Source organism: Buteo buteo, chromosome 23 (assembly GCF_964188355.1).
Source record: "Buteo buteo chromosome 23, bButBut1.hap1.1, whole genome shotgun sequence".
NCBI lineage: Eukaryota > Metazoa > Chordata > Aves > Accipitriformes > Accipitridae > Buteo > Buteo buteo.
In genome coordinates, this window is record NC_134193.1 from 19,043,171 (window position 1) to 19,063,117 (window position 19,947).

General features: G+C 39.7%; 2 protein-coding genes across 17 annotated transcripts; one reads left to right on the plus strand and one right to left on the minus strand.

The window, feature by feature from the left end:
* Positions 1-30: 30 nt before the first annotated feature.
* On the plus strand, positions 31-14,715 carry STKLD1 (serine/threonine kinase like domain containing 1). Of its 16 annotated transcripts, XM_075055715.1 has the most exons (19): positions 38-309; positions 831-926; positions 1,412-1,456; positions 2,866-2,940; positions 3,569-3,673; positions 3,876-3,946; positions 4,579-4,694; positions 5,192-5,304; positions 5,406-5,566; positions 6,012-6,142; positions 6,769-6,852; positions 8,183-8,299; positions 8,878-9,006; positions 9,923-10,051; positions 11,177-11,305; positions 12,226-12,354; positions 12,907-13,044; positions 13,359-13,438; positions 14,551-14,699. In XM_075055715.1, the coding sequence occupies exons 1-19, from the start codon at positions 295-297 to the stop codon at positions 14,596-14,598; spliced, it is 1,911 nt and encodes a 636-aa protein (XP_074911816.1). In that variant the 5' UTR covers positions 38-294; the 3' UTR covers positions 14,599-14,699. The 16 variants fall into 16 exon arrangements, 15 of the variants coding, with proteins under 15 accessions (XP_074911822.1, XP_074911825.1, XP_074911826.1 ...); XR_012654159.1 differs by having other exon boundaries at positions 1,412-2,940; positions 13,277-13,438; positions 14,551-14,715; XM_075055713.1 differs by having other exon boundaries at positions 39-309; positions 1,412-2,940.
* On the minus strand, positions 14,456-19,893 carry REXO4 (REX4 homolog, 3'-5' exonuclease). The gene is made up of 8 exons (XM_075055727.1): positions 19,548-19,893; positions 18,847-19,205; positions 18,396-18,551; positions 17,985-18,178; positions 17,464-17,552; positions 16,799-16,873; positions 16,038-16,112; positions 14,456-15,290 (listed from the first exon to the last, which is right to left on the minus strand). The coding sequence occupies exons 1-8, from the start codon at positions 19,755-19,757 to the stop codon at positions 15,189-15,191; spliced, it is 1,260 nt and encodes a 419-aa protein (XP_074911828.1). The 5' UTR covers positions 19,758-19,893; the 3' UTR covers positions 14,456-15,188.
* Positions 19,894-19,947: the final 54 nt, after the last annotated feature.

Sequence of the window (19,947 nt, forward strand, 5' to 3'; positions counted from 1 at the left end):
TCATTTGGCCCGCCCACCTCCGCGCCGGCTTCTTAAAGGAGCCGCGCCGCCCGAGGAGGAGATACTTCGGCAGTTTTGGTTTTTTTTTTCCCCCCCAGGGTTTTGTTGTGGTTCGGGGGTCTATAACGGCGCTTTTTTTGGGGCTGAAAGTGCAGGCTGAGGGAAAGGGGAAGTGCTTTTGTCTCTCCCTGCCCCGCTAGGTATCTCTTATTAGTGGCTGAGGGGCTGCTCCTGCCCTGGGCCTAGGGGTTCCTCCTCACCCATCCTGCCTCACAGGGAGGGCCCTGTCCCGCAATGGAGAAATATGAGGTGCTGCCCGAAGGGTTGGGCCCTGTCCGGTGGGAAGAGGGTGGCTGTAGCCTTGTGGGTGGTGTCAGTGGCCCTGGGGGGTTACACGGCTGTGGGGAGGGCTTTGTGGCCTAGGGGAGGGGGTGTAGATACCCCTGGGGGTAGTATATGGCCATGGGGAGGGAGCATAAGTGGCCCTGGGGGGTGCGTGGCCTTGGAGAGGGTGTAAGTGACCCTGAGGAAGGGACCTGTGTGGTCCCAGGGAGGGAAGCGCTGGGGTGTGGACGGCCCTGGGGAGATGGGGGTGTTGTGCTTAGCAGGGGGGAAATGAGGGGGAAAGTTCTGGAAGGGAGGGGAAGGCCAAGGCCTGTGTGCCTCTCGAGAGTTGGGGTGGGGGTGCCTGTGGTCCTGCCACAGGGAACTGGAGGTGTGTGCTGCGTGGAGGGTGTCTGTGGGAAAGTGGTTTGGAGGGGCTTGCTGCCTTGGTGGTTTTACCGCTTGCAGTTGAGCAAGTGCGTTAGTGTTTCTCCTCTGCTCCGCAGGTGCTGGAGCAGCTCCAGCCTGGGGCGCTGGGCACTATGCTGGTAGTTGAATTGAAAACCGAAAAGGGTGCGGAGAAGAAATGTGTAATAAAGCAGGTGAGAAAGTGGTTGCTAGGAAAACAAGAGTCCATTGGCATGTTTGTCATCTCCATGGACCCTTCTGATGGCCACAGAGACAAACACGTTGGGCAGCTTGGCCTGGGTAAGAGTAGGCTTACATCTTACTGTGCTGCTGTTTTGGAAATTGGAAAATTCAGATCAGTTTACAAGAATATTGAGGTTAAAAATGGGAAAAGGGGAGCAGCCTATTTAGGTCCATCCAGTGTGTTTTCACCTTAGCTTACCGCTACTTTGGCAATGCAGGAGAAGGACTGGCTAGCTGTCACACTCGCTTAAAGCTCTGTTTCTGGCCATCTCCCAACAAGAAGACTGCTCCAAACATTAGCGATTGGAGTTATCATTGAAAATTTATGCCAATTCATACACAATTTGCAGTTCCAGTCATCTTGGCAAGATTGGTCTGGCTTAAAGTTCGCCTGTCTCTATATTGCAATCTCATCCTTGTCTTTTGTTTGGTGCAGGTTGAATGCATTGAGGAAAAGCAAGCAAATGAGGCCTTGAAGGAGGTATCAGTGCAGTTCTTTACTACTTCACTTACAAAGACCAAAGTCTTAACAGAGCAAAGTCTTTTATCTACAAGGATTAACTAAGTAAATAGTCAAGATGTAAATCAGGTAGGACTATCTGAGGGCTGTTGTCCCTGCCCTCTGCTTGTGCTCAGGCCAGGATTTTGTATTAATTGTTCCTACATTTGAATATGTAAATTCAAATGGACAGCTGTTCTCAGAGGATAGTCCCTTTTCAGGGTTCATATTTGTTTTGTGCTGAAGACAAAGAGCAAAGCTCATCCTTTTGGCCTTTAAGCTGAAGGAGAACTTTGGTACGTTTATAGTTTATTATTAAGAACTCAATTTGTAGTTAACATATTTCATTATATGTTAATTTCTCAGAGTTGGACATTTTTTCATGTGAATGGTTTGATTGGTTTTCTTCCTTTGTTGTACTCTTTTTGTGCAAACTTGTTTCAATGCCTCAAGTAAGAAGCAACATCAGAAATAGTATTAAAATTTCAAAATTTGTTTCAACAAAATATGTGAAGTAGCTCATAATGGATTAGTCTCACAGTGTCCAGTATGCATGACATCTGTAGTTGAAAATGATGAGACTACGTGCCGGTACAGATGCTTCATCCTACTCAAGGGAGGTGACCTCTTTATGTACCGAGGCTGGTTTTACTCATAAAGTTTGATCCAATTTTTCTGCTGAGGTACGTGTCTATTGAAATAAATGCAGTTGTCCCAGCTGGGAGTGTGGCTCTCGGTTCTTCTGTTGTGTCTGCACATACACAAACACAACTATAGGAGAATAAGTTGAATTATTTTTACCTTTCACATCATCAGTAAATTTGTTGCAGTAATTGTTAGAGCCTTACATGGAAACCAGCTTCAAGGAGATAAGCATCTCAGTAGTGTCGTTGTATTTTCTGTGGTTCAAGCTTGCACAGGGGTTACTGGAAATAATGGCTATGTGGGGAAAAATCATCTTGACTTTCATATTCTAAGATGTGTTTTCAGGTTTGGATATTAGGAACTGATGAAGGGGGTTGTTTACATATCATCTCCCTAAGGATCAGTTTATATCCTTGAATCTCACAAGGCTGTTAGAGCATTAGATTGAGTAGAGTCTTAGAAATATTTTCCTTAACTTGGCATTTGCACATACTAATATACAATAGAGCTTGCAAATTGAAAGGATTTGATCAGACATGTAACATGAATGAGTCAGGAACTGGCTTAGGATATTATTTAAGGTCATGTTCAGTGGGAAGGACTGTGTAGCCACAGAAAGTGCTCTCTGTATTTTTTATTATTATATATTATTATCAATTTATCATTATTTTATTTATTTTATTTTTATCATTATAAGTATTATTTTTTATTTATTTTTGATTTTATATTCATTTTTATATATGCAGGCAAGGGCTTTGCTTAAACTTCATCATTCAAACATCTGTGCTTACAAGGAATTGTTTGTGACTTGGGATAATGAGGTGAGCATGAAATAGGATTGGCTAAACTGGAACACATGGTTAATGTTGTAGGCATGTAAGCATTTTTGCAGGTTTAAATTTGGGGTTATTGGTGTGAGATGCTAAAAAAGGTTATTTGATTTGAAACAAGCCTGCCTTCTTAACTCCTGAATAAACATGCTGAAAAGCTGTGAAGATGTCTGGAGTCCATGGCAGTATTGCACACTGACTCACAGATTCTGATGTGAATCGGTGTGCAATTCTGATTTTCATGCCTGCATGAAAACCCTTTTATAAGAGACTATAGGAAACTGAAAGCCCTGACTTTTTTATTTGCAGATTTTATTCAGTGCTCAGGCAAAATCTGTGCTGATTTTATGGATGTATATTTGACTTGAATTGTCCCATATGGCTTCAGATAAGATGCTTGATAGTGTTTTGTTTTAAGAAAAAACAAACCAAACATGCTGTATTTTTAATAAAAGAAAGTAAATAGTCTCCTCTGTGAGAGATTAATCATCTTAGAACACCTTGGTATTGGCGAACATCACACCCACCAGTTTGGCCAAGTGCTTGGTTTTATCTTTCTTCCTGAATATGTTATTACCTGTGAACAATTAGACAATTTTGGTGTAATGTTTTCTTACAGATATCATCTCTGTTCCTTTGTCTGGTAATGCAGTACTCAGGCCAAGGAGATCTTTCATCTGTAATCAAGGAAAAAAGGCAGAAGTCAGAAAAAATAGCGGACATGGTAAAAAGTACAGAAGAGGCACCTGGTTAAACTGTCAGAGTCTCACTTCTTTTTATATCTCCCTCTGTACTCCCTCTTTCTCAAAGTCCTCCCCAAAATCTTCAAAGCGCAGTGTTTTGCTGAAGGGTGTTTTTGGAAGCTGTCTTCCAAAGGATATTTGGAAGTTACTCTGTTACACTTTCATGTATATTCCCTTCAACAGGTGATTGTGAAGTTCCTGGGGCAGATGGTGGATGCTTTGTTTTATATACACAAACAAAGTATTTTCCACAGGTGAGTAGAAATCTTGTACTCTTTGTCTGATAGGTCACTGTTCTTTGCAGTGACTGTTGGTTCAGCACGGCTGTTCAGAGGCAGTGAATTTTACTGTTCCAAAAGGGGAAGAAGGAGGTAGAAATTCCGGACTTCATATGTAGATTAGTTTTCTGTGACTTCTGAAGTTGTCTGTTTCATGAGTTTTGTCTAATATTATCCATTTGAGCCAGGTGTTCTCTCTGTTTTGTTTTTTTTTTGAATGTGCTAAAATTCAAATATTAATTTTAACATTAGAATATTGACCATTTCTTTTAATGCTTATCCTTTGGTGGCTGTGGTGGACGGGGTATACTTTGTGTATCTAAAGTAAGAGACAGTTGTTGCATTCCATGTTCAGATAAATTTGTGTCACAAATTTTAAAGCATTTCACAATGAAAGAGGAAAATAATTGTATTTCAGTTGATTATCATTTGTATATTTAAAAAAACCAAACACACAAAACGACACCCCCCCCATCACACACTACCAACAACCTCCTGCACGCCCCCAAAAGCCCCAAACCTTCTGATGTGTAAAGATGCTGGGAACCTGTAGTTATATATCATTAGACTCTAATTTTACAGGCTGACAGAAAGTATTTGTGTTGCAGAAATCTCAAGCCATCAAACATACTTGTGACTGGTGAAGCATCCTTCATGCTTAGCGACTTCAGTACAGAAACACTTATGACAGATGAGATGAAATGGAAAATAAGAGTGGAAGAAAGTAGATACTTGTTTTACTTTTTTTTTCTACTTTATTTTTAAAAGATTCAGTTATGGTGGATATTTTTAGTCCTCAGAGGAAAATCAGCGAAAGAGGAAAAAAAAATCTTCCCTCCCCTTTCTCCACATTATACTATTTGTCTTCTAACGTATGAATAGGATATTCATAGGCAGTTGCCTGCAGCATTAATTCTGTTCACAACTGAAAACTATAGATAAGTCTGTGAGTCTCAGAACCCTGCAACAGATACAGTTGGAATACTTTTTAGCTTGATACATACACAGTAACATCTTAGAAAATTGTTCATTAGTTATAGTGTGGTTTTTTGTGGCTTTTTATCACTGGTTTTATCACCAGTAAAAATTGTCTAATCTCTGCAGAATATCTCTAAATTATTTTTAGATATAAAACAATTGCTTGCAGTTCACGCATGTGCAAGTAAAAAATGTGTATAGTACAATGTCAGCAACATTACTGTATGATTCTTATTTCAACAGATAGCAAGTATTGGATGGCTCCAGAGACATTTGTTTTTTCTTTTACTGAGAAATCTGACATCTGGTCTCTAGGTTGTATTCTACTTGACATGACGACCTGCTTTGTTCTGAATGTATGTAATAATGTTTCATTATAGATTTAAAATGTCATGGGCCCACCAGGATATCTGTAAACAAGAATGTGAAAGCTCTTCTGATACTATACCCTTTACAGGCAGAAGAGATAACTTCATTACTGCAGGATATTAGACAGGATATCAGCCGTCTTGAGGGAGTTCTGACATTAATGCAAAATGGAGATAACAGCTCTTTGCCTTTATTTCCAATTTTATTTATGATGCTACAGATTGAGCCCAGCATGAGACCCACAGCAAAGTGAGTTCTGGGTGCTTTCCCTTTATTTTTTTGTCCTAAACCCCCCCTACCTTCACAAAGACAGGAATGTTAGCTACTGTTTGAAAGAAATTGAGTCAAAGTTGCTGATCTTACTGCTTTGACACATTGAGTTATTAAAAAAGTCAAAGACTTGGTGTTCATTCAGAAGTGAGCATTCTGATATGCATAGGTGTCCTTTTTTGAGGCATTGCACTATAAAATCATGTTATACGCAATTTTACTTGAAGCCTAAGCATGGCTTGCTCAGTGTAAGCTCTTTCATTAGCCGTTTTGAAGTAAATTGTTTTAAGTTCTGTCAAAAATAATCCAGTCTTCAAAGAAGTAGTATTAACTTTTTATATCAAAATGAAACAAAGCCTGTAGAAATTTTTTTGTAACTTACCAGTTCTAACTTACTGGTACTGCTTTTGTGTCTCAATTCTAGGGATCTGACTGATGTTCCATTTATTAGGGAATGCCTGACTGTTGCTGGTGCCTCTTCAGTAAAGCTGAAAAAGTCTTTGCCTCCCAAAATAATAGATGTGCTTCTCGAGGGAGGAATCGAAAGTGTTCTAGGTAATAAGGAAAATAAGATTAGTGTAATGGTGATTTTTTCAGGAAATAAATCCATGTGTTCTCCAGTCAGCATGCATTCTACTTGAAAATGAATTATTGGACATTCATTTTACTTGAAATAAAATGGGGTGCTATTTGGAAGAAGGATCACTGTACAGCCTTTTCTATAACCTCATAAGATTACCAGCCATGCCTATTGCACAAGTTAAATGGGATCAGAAAACTGGGGAGCCCCACTTTTTTGTCTGCATTCTAACATGTTTGCCAATTTATGCCAACAAAAGATCTGCTCCATTATTTTCCTTTTAAGTAAGGAAGATATTATCTTAATCTGAAAAGGCTATTGGAATAATGCATTTAAAGCCCCTATCCCTGCTCTGATTTAATATTCCAACAAGTCCCCAAAATATATAATGTCAAATACACAGATTATACAGGTGAATCATAACGCTTTGTAATATTTAAATGTTTGATGTGTTGGGGAAAAGTTTTTCTCTCTTCAACAATCACAAACTACATTATTTTCATTTATATGAATTCACATCTTGCACAAAATAGAGAAAACCTGAGTCCTTTTTATAAGTGTTTGTATCAAATGGTTAGAAGAATTTTCTTGGTTTACATAGATTTCATGCAGGCTTTCTGGGATATAGAAGAAGTACAGGCTAAAGCCATTCAGCACCTTGCCAGCTTTATAAGAGATAAAAGTGGTAAGGCACTATTTTATTAATTTATTTATTTTGCTCTTTCCTTACGTTTTGAGATAATAGGAAGAGGAAAAGATTTCTCATGACAATAAATGAGAATGAAATTGCTTTCTTCCTATTTCTCATTTTTTGGAATGTACTGGAATAGGCCACTAGTTGATGTGATTGTGTTGGTACTTGTTCAACAAAAGCATTTACAAAACAGCAGAGTTGTTTTACTGGATAAGAAAAATGGACACTGGAAAAAAAACTTAATGATATTTTAATTGGCAACTAAGGTGAATTGGCAAACTGACATTTGAGGAAGGTAATTCATATCAGCGTTGGGGCAACTTGGGGGTAATGCCTAGGGCTGTAAGACTGATAGAGCAAAAGGAAGCTACATGTGTCTAGTAAAGCTGTGTGAGTGAAGACTATATATTTTCTCCCAGCATCTGCACATTTTTCAGATTAATGTCAGATCAAGATTAACATTTTCAAAGCACCATGTTACCTCAGTTATAAAATGCACTGGTATTTGATAGTGATAGCATTTTAATGCTGGCATTGGCTTACGATGTTAAAACACAGGGGTGTTCATATCTGTAATTGATAAGGAAAAAGAATAATACATTTTTTTTCCTTAGAGTTACCTGTACCTTCAACTCTGTTACTGAAGAAATCTTTACTCAGTAATACAGGAGGCTTTGGTTATAAATAACAGAATGAATGGATCTTCATGATTCTCATTCAATCCTATTGACAGCAATACAAGGCTGTGCCACATCTGACTGACTTGTTTGGCACTTCTGCACCATGGCTTGCCATAAGTGATGCTCACATCTTTGAAGGTCCTCAAAATGGATCCCAGTTTTTTGTCAACATTTTATCATGTATTTGTGGATACACTGAATAGCTGTATTAGCTATTCCAAAAACTCAAAGTCTTCCTAGAATTAGGAAACCTGATGAAATACTTTCCTCCACAGGTTCTGAAAAGTATGGTTTTGGGCTCATGCACAATGTTCTACCCCACAACTTGCTACATGCCTGGTGAACAATGCCAGTGTGACTTAATGAGGAACGTGCTGGCTACATTTAACTTGCATAGCCTTGCAGCTGTGTTTAATAAGAGTCATATCCCACAGAGCCTACAAAATTCACTCTGTATTGTTCCATCTGTAGTTGCACTTTCTTCTCTTTGATTTAAGAATGTTGTTCTGCTGTATCACATTGTCCATAGGGACTCAAATTTATTTGAAACTGGAACTTTTGTGTTTTGGAGTATAGATACCCACTGAGCATTCTAAACTGTGTAACTGAATGTTGTCTCAAACAATTTCTTTACTCCACAGCCTTGCCCTATCTGCGAATGTTCACGGAATTGATCACTTTTGCCATGAAGACTCATGTAGATTCTCTCAAGTTACAAGTAGATGGTTGCAGTTTATTGCTTGAAATTCTTAGTCAAGGTACAGTACGAGACTTCCAGCTTATTCTGGTTAATACAGCCTATCTCTTGTAAAGTTAGATGTAGCAGATAAGGTTTAAAATGGATTCAGTAATGATTTTAGGGGATGAATTTAAAGTAATAGAGGAATTTAACCAGCCTTAATAAGAGTCTGGATTCTCATGGACTTTCTTCAGGCCTGGCATACATGAATTCTGTGTTAGTGTTAATTTTAATACAGGCTACTGATATTAGGCTGCTAAGTTTGTTTTCATGTTATATACTGGAGTGCATAAATAAGAGACTCTGTGTTCTGGTATTTGAATTTCAAACCATAAAAGTGTTTTTTGGTCTCTTGTGTGGTCCCTGCTGTCACTTTCTTGGCAATTCACCCCAATAACACCTGATAATGATACAAGCTTGAAAATAGTAAGAATTGTGTTTCAGAAAAAGAAAATTTAAAGTAACTTCTGGATATGTTATGTGAAAAAAATGCTGTTAATTGAATGTTTTACTGATGCTGACAGCAGGGGGTTCAGGCTTCATTCAAAGCCACTGAAATCTTTGTTCTGTTCAAATGTTTACTTTTGACAACTCTAGAACAGGATGTGGTGATGGCCCTGGATGAGAATGTGACCAGCTCTCTGTTAGACACAGTGAGAAAATACTCTGAAAATGAAGAGTTACTTTCATTGGTCTGCACATTGTTGATGATGATTTCAGCCAGTGGTGGGTCACCTTGTTAATTTTTGGTGAATAGTCTTATGGTTTGACTTTTATAATCTAATCCAAGATATAATGCAGAACTCGTGATTTCATTGAGAGATGTACGTATTAGTTTAATAGTATATCGGTAAGATTGACTAGATATGGGTAAAATAACACTCCTGAAAGTGTAAGATACACTGCTGAGGCTTCAGGTACTTACAGAATTGTATCTATTAGAGTGGTCCTGTATTTCATCTTGTTTTGGAAACAAGTACAAACTATGCAAATAGTAGTGCTTGGGAAAATGGGGGCATAGAACCTGGATTCTATTTTTGGCTGTGCCATGGTGAATTGAAGCCATTCTACCTAATTTCTCTACTTTGGTTTTTCTCCTGAGGTTGTAATCGCTAAATATTTATAGTATTTTTTACTTGTTTTCAGTGTCAGTTAAACAGTCATCAGAACACTGTTTTTTATAAATGGTTACAGAGGACTTAGCAGCAAGGCGATAATTAAAAAAAAAAAATTACGTACAAAGTGTCCTGTACAAATAAACTTACCATCTAAGACCAAACTATTTTTATACAGTGTTTCCTAATTCTGAAGCTGAGGTAGCTTGAATTGCTACATTGCAAACATTTGAAAAATAGTCATTTATACCCTCTTGGTTCCTTTTCTGCTCTGTAAATTTCAGATCTGTATGGAAAAGGGATGGCCAAACATCCGTTTGAAAGGGTCACTTGTGTTAAACACTATGCTTAAGCACATCTTGTTAAAGAATTCGGTCTGTTCTCCTGCTTTCTTTTGTTCAGCTGATGGTATCATGTTACTGGTTTGTTATCACTGTTTAAATATGGTTAGTAGCGCGCTCTGTTGTGAGGACAGTGAGTGGGACAAAAATACCAGATTCTATAGAATTTTTTTCTGTGTTTTTCAGAAGTTGCTGCAGAGAATCTAAGGAAAGTTGGAGTAATTCCAGACCTTCTGTCAATTTTAAGAAATTTTCTTCATAATGAAAAGATCTGCCTCTCTTGCTGTGGAGTTCTCTGGAGCTTGGCTGTGAGTGGTAAGCAGAACACAGCAAGTATTGTGCCTAGACTCATGTGATGTGACTGAAAGGCAGCAGGTATTGTGCCTAATTGAGTTCAGACATTCCTGTTGCTGGGACTGGATTTTTCTTCTTTCTCCCATTCTGGAGAGATGTCTCCACAGCACTACTAGAATAACTTTAAGTGATCCAGACTTAAATGGGAGAAAACTAAAAACTAATGCAGACTTTTTAGCAACCCTTTTTGTGATAAGGTGTCAAAGTCAAATTTTTACTGTTTGGGCCAAGATATGGCTTGTGAACAGACTGTCAGAAATGAAAGGGTACACACAGTTTCTGGTTTGTCAGTCGTGGTTTTGCTCTGCTCTTAGCAGAGGGAGTGCAGTGCAAACAGCATATTAGATTAGTTATCAGAATAGCATTTGGAATTAATAGCATCTTATTTCTTTGCATTGCACTTCTCTTGGCAGCACTGGGCTGAATCTTGAGTTGCACATCTAGAGACTTGCTTTTCTGAAAGAAATGTGATTGGCAAGGTGGCAAGCATACTCTTCCCATTGCCTTAGAACTAAACCAGCATCATCCCACAGTGTTGGAGAGCCATGGGTGATTGCTTGAGCTGACCCCTTCTTAGGAGACCGCACTGGGAGTTTTTTTAGGAGATTTGTTTCTGTGATATGTTCTTGTATAGGTCTGTGGTGTTCTAATCATCAAGGAATGCTGAAAGCACAGAATGTTCACAATTGCACTTGGTGTGTTTTATTCCCTCTGTGCAACAAACCACCCATTTATGTGACCAGCTAAATATCCATCCTGCAGACCGTATTCTGTCAAAAAGGTGGTTATTTTTGGAGGTCTCTTGCTGTGATCCCCATGTATAATTTAAATGGCAAAGAAAACTAGTTCATGGAGAAGTTTCTGCAATAAACATTACTGTTTATTAGTCCTGTAAAATTTCATTTGTTTTTGTACGTTTTGGGTTCCTTCCCTCTGCTGTTGTCCATGCTAAAATAATGTTGCATTACTCCAATGCCATCACCCTTGAAGGTTTTACTGATACAGTTTGACATACAATGTGCTTATGATATTATTACTTGATTAAATAACTGCTTGATGCATTTGCTTTTTGTTATGGTAATTCAGAGAATAATGTAGACCAAGCATTGCTGAAAAGTGCTGTGCCTGTTACCTCTGCGGTCCTTCAAGAGCACCTCCAGAACGGAAGAGTTACGGAGTCTGCTTGCTCGGCTCTGTGGGCATTGTCACTCCAAGGTGTGTTTTCCCAGCCTTCTTGTCCCTTGTGCATGGAAAAGGCTGGCGTGCAGAACGCTGTTAGTGGTGATCCCTGAAGTACAGACTGCTTGGCCATAGCAGGCTCTGCAGATGGCAGCAGAGTTAGGAATTTGCATCGTCTCTTAACCAGTCTTCCCTGCACTTGCTCTCTAACACTCCCTAATGAAGCTATTTTTGATGAGCTGTAGCAATTATATAACTAGATACTGCTAATGGTTACCATAATGATGGGCAGCTACAGCAACCCATGTTGTGCAGAGCATTCTCTCTGGCTTATTTCTTGAGACCAAGAATCCCATTTGTGTTACTCCTTTGAACAGTGTTAGTGTTGTGCAGCATGGGCTGGGAGGTTTGTTTTTATGCCATTTGCTTTGTAGATTGGGAACAGTATTTCAGATTAAAAAATAAAATGCATATCTCTGTCATTATCATGTGCACTAAGAAACGCATCCTTGCAGTACTACTCTGTCTTGTTTCTTTCTCATGCAAGAATATTGCCATATGTTTACCTACCGCCTGGCACTTATGCCATCGTTCCACTAGGAAGAGCTGAGTAAAACATCCTAAGCAATCTTGTTTCTAGTACCCACCAGCAGAATAGGTTGAGTATTCAGGACTCTCTATTCCTTTTGGCTTGGAGAATGAAAGGGCATCTTGACATAGAGGATGTATCAGAAAATTCTCTTAAACCCCTGGATCAACTCATGATAAGACTTTATTAGGCCTTTTTTATTGCAATACAGGTTTCCACCTGCTTTCTTTGTAACTTATGGCATGATTAAGAAGTCATTTCGGAAACAGGAGGCAGAAGTTGGAATGATGATGAGTCTTGGTTTAAAGGCTTTTGAGTATATTGAAGTTTAGGGGGTTTGTTTGTGGTTTTTTTGTTTGTTTTAAAGGTTGCTTAACTGAAAATGAGTATGAGCCCACAACAGCGCTTCTGTTGGATGTGCTCAGGACGAACCCAGAAAGACCAGTGCTGGTGAAGAATGCCTGCCTGGCATTAGCAAGCCTGCTAAGGCTATCTGGTAACATTCAGCAATTCTTTTTTTTTTTTTTCTTTTTTTTTTTTTTTTTATTAACTGCAGATCAGCTCAGAAGTGGATGTTTCTGTATAGTTCAAAGTGGGATTGGGATTGACATCTGCTCTCCTGAGTTAATCTTTTCTTGCAGGACTGGAAGAGCAAATAGTGAAACTGGAGGTGTCAATTTTTTTCTTCCCATGGACCCAGCATGCATGTATGAGAAGTATTAGATCAGCACAATCTGATCTATTAGTAACTTGAGTGTTTTGTTATTTTATGATGAAGTTGTTTGAGCTCTACCCTTTTACACAGTTAAATCAATGTGAGAACAATAAACATTAAAATAGCTTCTGCCATGTGTGAGTGTCAGCTGCATATATGGTTTTCTACTTGTTGCCCAAATATTCTTCAGAATAGCTTTTAGGAAGACTGAAAGTAATGGGCATGACTTCCTGGAAAAATATTACACGTGTGCTAGCTGCAGCAGGGGGTCGGAAAGCAGATAATGCAGTCTGCAGCTACTGATTTGCCCAGCAGTGTTTGTCTCCCTTTCAGAAATATCAGCTTTGAGATTTATAACGGATTCAAAAGGCAGTGGAATAAACGTGATCAAAGATGCCTATCACCTTCACTTTGATGATCTTGAAGTGGTGGAAAGTATCTGTATGCTGACTAACGAGATGGTTCAGTATGGTGAGATGGTGGTGTTACTTGTAGAGTCTCTTCCTCTCCCCCACCCCCAAAAGGTAGCAAAGAATACCGTAACAGTAGCTGCTCAGGGACATGTTAGTTGCTCTCAGGGAAGACTACGTGTCCGAGAGAGGATAAATTGGAACTGAGAGTTCATCCCACTTTTTCTTGAATAAATGCCACTCTGATGTTATAATGTTGTAACTTCATCTTATCTTGCCTTCTCTTTGTGTAGATCTGTCGCTCTCTCTGGTCTCCTTTAGCTCCTGATGAAACTATTGACAGCTGTAACTGTAAATTACCCTGTTCATTTACAGATGAAGTTGTGCTAGATCTACTGTCCCAGAAAATGGAAGAACTGCTGTCTGAAATAAAAATCCGTTTTACATCTCGCCTGGTATGTAGAAGTCACTGTGATAATAAAGAGTGTATGCTTAGTATATTACTTCTGGTTATGGATTTTATCATTCTGAAATAGCTGGAATTACATAGTGCAGCAAATTCACAGCATTATGTATATATGTGTTGAAGAGTAAGTTTGTAAGAATACTTCTAACTACTGGAAACAAGTAATTGGAAGTTTTTTTTTCTTTATGCTTTATGCTGTAATTTTTTAAAACTGTTCTGGTCTCTTGCAACATTGCATTGCATTAATTTACTACATTCTTCACAACAAAACAGGCTAAAGTTTACAGGAATAAAGCATAAGTATATTACATCCAATTATTTTTGCTTTATAAGTAACATCCTTAAAAAAACCAACCCCTAAACAACAAAACAAACCCTTGTGACAGTTTGCTGGAAGATTTAACTTACATTAAATTCCAACACGTAGTCATACTGAAAAAAATATAACTTGAAACACCAGCAACGGCAGTTATCCAAGCTATTTAATGTGTTACAGTCGTATTTCCTTTGCAATGGCTTGCTGTCAAGAAACCAGTAATTACAAGTTTTTTTTCATTAAGCCAATAAAACTGGTTAGTCTTATAACTTTGCTCTTTTTAGTTATGCATTTAGCCTACTTACATAATTTGTCTCAAAGATAGTTACACACAAACTTGTTCTCCAGTGTCTCCTGCAGGCATTGCCTGTACCAATTTAATGGACGCTGCAGTTACAAGGTAGTGCAGAAAAAGAATCACAAAAGAGAAGAAAGCTCCCTCTTCTGTTGTAAACGTAATTTGTTCCCTGTGTCCCCTGTTGACAGACAAGATCAGAACACTCTCATTTGGGCAATACAGTGTGCGACATGCAACTGCTAAATCTCTGAAACCCACTCCTTGTCACCTTCCAGTATCCATGTAGATTATTTAAATCACAGCATTAGTATTCAGTCTGGCAATTACAGTTGCTTTGAATTTTGTAGAATCAGACCCCACACATGTTTAAAACACCACTCACTTTAAAGACCTATGTTAGACACAGTGTTTTTATTAATAAAGGAATATAAAAATAAGTGAAACAACAAGGTAATCTTGTTTTGACAATTCTCACATTTCTCTCCAGGAGATAATGACCCTTGTGGATGCAACGCTTTTGAAACTGCAGAAGTGAAAGAAAACCTTTTTGTATAAGAACAAGACTTGTACACTTCTGGCTCAAATATAAAAGCTTGGATGCTCCAGAAATATTTTAAAAGATTTTTCTCACCAGAAAGATTAATATTGGGCCATTAATAATATATAAACAGTTATATATTCTGTTGATTTAGGTACCACAACTGAGAGACTAACAGCAATAATTAAGAATTCACCTTACTTTGTAGAATTTAAAATACTTGAAATAAAGTTTTTAGTCTTGGGAGTTTCAGCAAAGCAACGACAGTTTCTTCCTTCATCTATTGTAATTTAAAAACGCTTTTTTTTAACTTATTCAGTCCTTTGCAGAAATTGAACTGATGAAGTACTTCACAAATGGAGGCATTTGTTACAAGTATTGTTTAAACACAGTAGTAGACATTAGGCATAAGTACCATCCAGAAAGGAGATACTAGCAGTATTTTGATATGGCAGCATTCATGTACCAGGTTAGGAAGTATTGTCTTTTGATTGATGTTATGAAGTAGCTGCTGTCAGTTCTGAGTTATCTCTGAATTTGCCCTGGAATGTGACATGAAACCAGCAAATGCTGCAGATAAACACCATTCAAGTTTTACAATTTTTGTTGTTAGATTTGTTCTTAACAGCAGCTTCCCATTTCTTTTTCTCCAAGGTGTAGAGTCTCATAGCTGCTTGTGCATCCTGAATCTAAAACAGAACAGAACAAACAGGAGGCTTAATGAAACATAGTTGACATGGTTTAAGAATGTTGTTAATAATAAGCAGCTAAATCTTCCATCATTTTAATACATCCTTTCAAGTAACATTTCATAATTTCTTTCTAGATTTAGGTTCTGTGACTAGTGGAAGGGATGAATGTGTATTCAGAATGCATGGCCCACCACAAGGCTATGCACTTGCTCTTTCTCATCGTGACTTGGAAAGCCATAATGAAAAAATACTCTTGATACAGTACCTTGGAGATACCCTCACAATTTGCCCTGCTTTTGCAGTCCATTCCTCTATTGTATCCTCCTGTCCACTGAAAGAAAGGAACGAACTGCTGCCATTCAGTAGTAGGTGCTCACACTAATTTATCCAACCTGCCATAGTACAACAGTGCAGAATGCTGCTTTTAAGGTAAGCAGTTGATACCTGAGAATTACTTTTTTCCTCGGGGATCTTAAAATAACAAGAATTAATATTTAAATAAAATACAGTTGACTTGTGCAAAAGAAGTTAAGGAAATAATCCAAGTGGTAGGAGACAAGTAACAGTAAGTAAGCAAGCTTAGATGGCAATCTTACTGCATGCTGGTGTCCAAGCAGAGCTTGCTAACTTTCATTGAGAGGCTAAAATGAAGCCCCAGCATTCTGGAATGAACTTAGATCCTAGAGCTAATGTGTAGTACCTTGTTGATCTACCCAAAAATGTATGTTCTGATGAGATACATACCGAGCAGTGCTCTGATGTCTGCACTTGAACATTTAGCAGTCTCTCACAGAGCAGTTTCAACGATGGCCGTGCATTCTAGAAATAGAAAAGATAGACTCATGCTGTCTCACACTACTTGAAATATATATATGTGTATACATATAAAAATACTAGTTTAAGTGTATTCCTCAGTAAAGTATAGCACATCTCAGCTTCTACTGGTGAACTGGCAAGAAGAATTCATGAATTATGAGATTTATGGATGCACTGCTGAAAGGATTTTATGTGTATTAACATAACCCTAAGATTTACGTTTGGGGTGCTTTTTTGTGAAAAAGAAAACCTGAGTATAGAGTTACGAAAGTTAAAATACCTCCATATAATCTGAACCTTTACTCCTGCAGTCTAAGCAGAAACTTGAAGCCATCTATTTTTTTTACATCCCTATGGAAACAATACCATTGAGGAGACAAGCCTTACTGTAAATAGAACTGTAACATCTTATTTAGCTATCCAGAAGAGCATTATGAAGACCATGCAACTGCTAAAGAATGGGAAAGCCAATGAATTTTGTGCACAGGTGTCACTGGCAATGTTTGTACTGAACTAAGTAACTTATTGATATATTTCAAACACTAGGTAAGCATTCAACTAGACTAGCATTTTCAAGCAACAAAAAGCAGGCATCCCTGTTTCAGGAAAGGAGGAACAGGGTCAGGTGCGGACAAGTGTAGGAGTGAGCTACCAGCTGGGAGTCAGCAGCTCAAGAGTCAGTTTCTTACCTTGACTCTCTGTCTGAAAGGCTTGTATCTCTGTGTGTCACGTATCTTCTTCTGAGGATGATCAAGAAATAGGACCTAAAAGAAATTACATTTCCAGTCCAAAGCGTGCTGTTGCATGAAACTTTGTACAGCTGCATGTACAGCTTCTGCTGTTTCCCTCCATCCATTATAAGAGATAGTTCAAAACCATGAATGGACAAGACCACAATCATCCAGACACTGGCTGGATTCAAGAACCACAGTTCTACTTAGCATGGGAAACAGAACTGAATCTGGAGGCAACACCTGTACAGACTACCTGCAGCGCTGGTACAGCAGGACATAAGATACCTGTCTCTGGTAATGATGACCAGACTGCTGAGCTTTGGGTACTAAGGAAAGCATGCAAACAGTTTTTTCATCATTATATTTCTTTCCTGGCTCTTCAGTGAGCAGAACAGTGCTATTAGCCACAGAGTTTGGAAGCTGGAGAACTTGAGTAGGCAAGTGACTAGGGCTATAATTGGTGCAGCATGACATGATAAGAAACTGAGATAACAGTGATAAAGCTGTAGTTCCTAGGAGTTTAGATATGTGCATCTGATCCAGCAAGATGTGTTAGAAATTTAATAGATCTTAAATTTTTGGAGCCTTGTCTTCAAAATAACAAATGTGCAGCCATTTACCTTTAGATCATTGCGTAAAGCATGTCCAACTAAAATCCTTCCATTCAAGATGTCGGCGACCTCCTTCTGAACTGTTTTAAAATCTTCACCTAAAAATACCACATAATGAAAGGCTTTCCATTAGATGCATAAGACAACTAAGCAAGCTACAGTTAAAACATTGCATCTTTTTTGTGAAGGCAATTGTATCTTTGGGACAGTAGTTACACAAATTTGTACAGTACCCTAAGTCCTCTGCTTGTTAGAAGAGCATAGAGAATTCCAGAAAGAGTGTAGCACTAAAAGGAAATAAACTTCCTATTATTGCCATACCATAATCCACAAGTTAACTTCTAGGGCATTAGTGACCACTCTGTAAAAAGTACTTCTTCCCACAATTTTTCTTAGCATTCAGACTACATTTTGTTTTCCATTTCCCAAAATAGGTCTAAAACTTTTCCAAGCTCAGCCAATGAGGCTTCTGTGATAGCCTGTTACATTTTCCCTCCTTAAAGAACATTTTTTGGGAAAAAAAATCCTACCTGTATTTATATTCTCAGGGCGTATGCCACTAACAGCTGTTCTGTAATCAGTCACCTCTTCTGTAGGCTTGACATACTTGTCATAAACACACTTTCCAAATTGGTTCACGATGGACACTCGAGCCACAATACTGTCTTCACCCTTGGGTCCCACTCCCACCATCTCACAGTCCATGGCTACTGCTCGTGTCAGCCTAAACAACAGAAGGACAGCTTGGTGACACCTCTGTTACAGGGACCACATAGTGGAGTTTACAAGGTTCACACGTTGATACGAACGGGGAAAACTCAACAGTTTGTCTGTCAGCAGACTCAGGGAGATGTCAGCTTACGCTGTGCACCTGCAGATCAGTTATTAGAAGATAATCTTGATGCCTCTGCTGCCATCCTTCCCGCTAGAATGCCACTCACCCTTCAGAAGCCTTTTCTTTAACCAGCACCTGCTCCACAGACTGTTTGGATTGGCCTGTTTCGAGTCCCAGATTTCTTCTAGCAATTTTTGCTGCTTCAGGTCCTATTGCGGCTTCGATATCTTTTGGGTCAACATCATCAAACCAGATTTCAGCCCTGGTAAGTACAGATTAATTACATTTAACGGTCTTAAAGCAGTCTTGCATTTTTATAGTGTAGAAGAAGCATATTTACTTTTTAAATCAAGAAATTAGCTCTGTGAAAATCAGTCTAGTACTGTGACCTATGCAGGTTTGTTGCTATATCTGAGGAGAAGGGGCAGCATGCATCTTATTTCTCCCAAAACTTAGTCTGGAAGAGTGCAGCTGTTCTGAATGTACTGCTCCATGCTCCTTATGTACACCTCCCAAAACAGATATTCACATATTTGTATGATGTCTGAAGTACTCACTCTTTGGGTTGCTGCTCCACATGTTCTTCAGCTTTCCTCCTCTTATGTTTTATATCATCTTTATCCTTTAAAATATTGCCGTTTTTCTTTTTGTCTTTGCAGCCTTTTCCGTTGCTTTTGGTGCCATTTAAATTCGTATCCCTTGCAACCCTCTTGGATTTTGGCTTAGCCAAAGGAGGATTGTCTTTAGCAGAACCACTGTCCGTTTTATTTGTGGATTTGGCCTTTACCACATTCCCGTTCCCATTGATGGCTGGAACTTCTTGACTCTTTCCCGCTTTGAGTGGATGCTTCTTTTTGGTGTCTGTTTGACACGTAGAGATGGACTCATTGGAGTTCTTGGCCTTTTGTTTCAGTACCTAAAACGACAAAAAAAAAAAAGGGAAAAAAGGATTGATTCTGTCCCTCCGTTTCTGACCCTGCCATCGTTCCGAGGTCTCCAGGCATTCTGCCTCAGCGCCAGCTGAGGCCCTGCACTCTCTAAATGGCTCTAGGGGCATTACCTCCAACGGGACACCCCACATCCCTGCCCGCAGCACTTTAGTTAGTGACAAAAAGGTGATTTTGTTTGTTTGTTTGCTTTTAATTACTACACACAAAGTGCAACTGCAGCCAGAAAATCACGGCATGGCCCCGGCCGCCTTCCCCATCCCAGACCCCCGGGGCATGGCGAATCCCCCCCCCCCCCGGTCCCCCCTCACCTCCTGCAGCGCCTTCCAGTTGGAGGAGAACTCCCGGGGGCTGCGGGGGGGAGCTGCCCCCGCCGCCATGTCGGGCCCTTTCGGCCCGGCCCCCGTCGCCGCTTCCCCGCTGCCTCGCCAGACCTTCTTCTTCCTCCTCCTCCTCCTCCTCCTGCCCTTCCTGCGGGCCGCGGCGCTCGGCTCGGGCTCCGCGGGGCTCTGCTTCGCCATGCCGCCGGGGCAGGGGTGTGTGTGTGGGGGGGGGGGAAACCAGTCCCAAACGGGCCGGGGCTACCGCTTCACCGCCACGCCGGGAGCGGGACCGCGCAGCGCCGCACCGGCCCGGCGGGGAACGTCGACCCGTTCTTCGGTTCCGGGCTGCGGGGCCCGCCGGGCGTGTGAGGCCGCGGCCTAGCCCCGC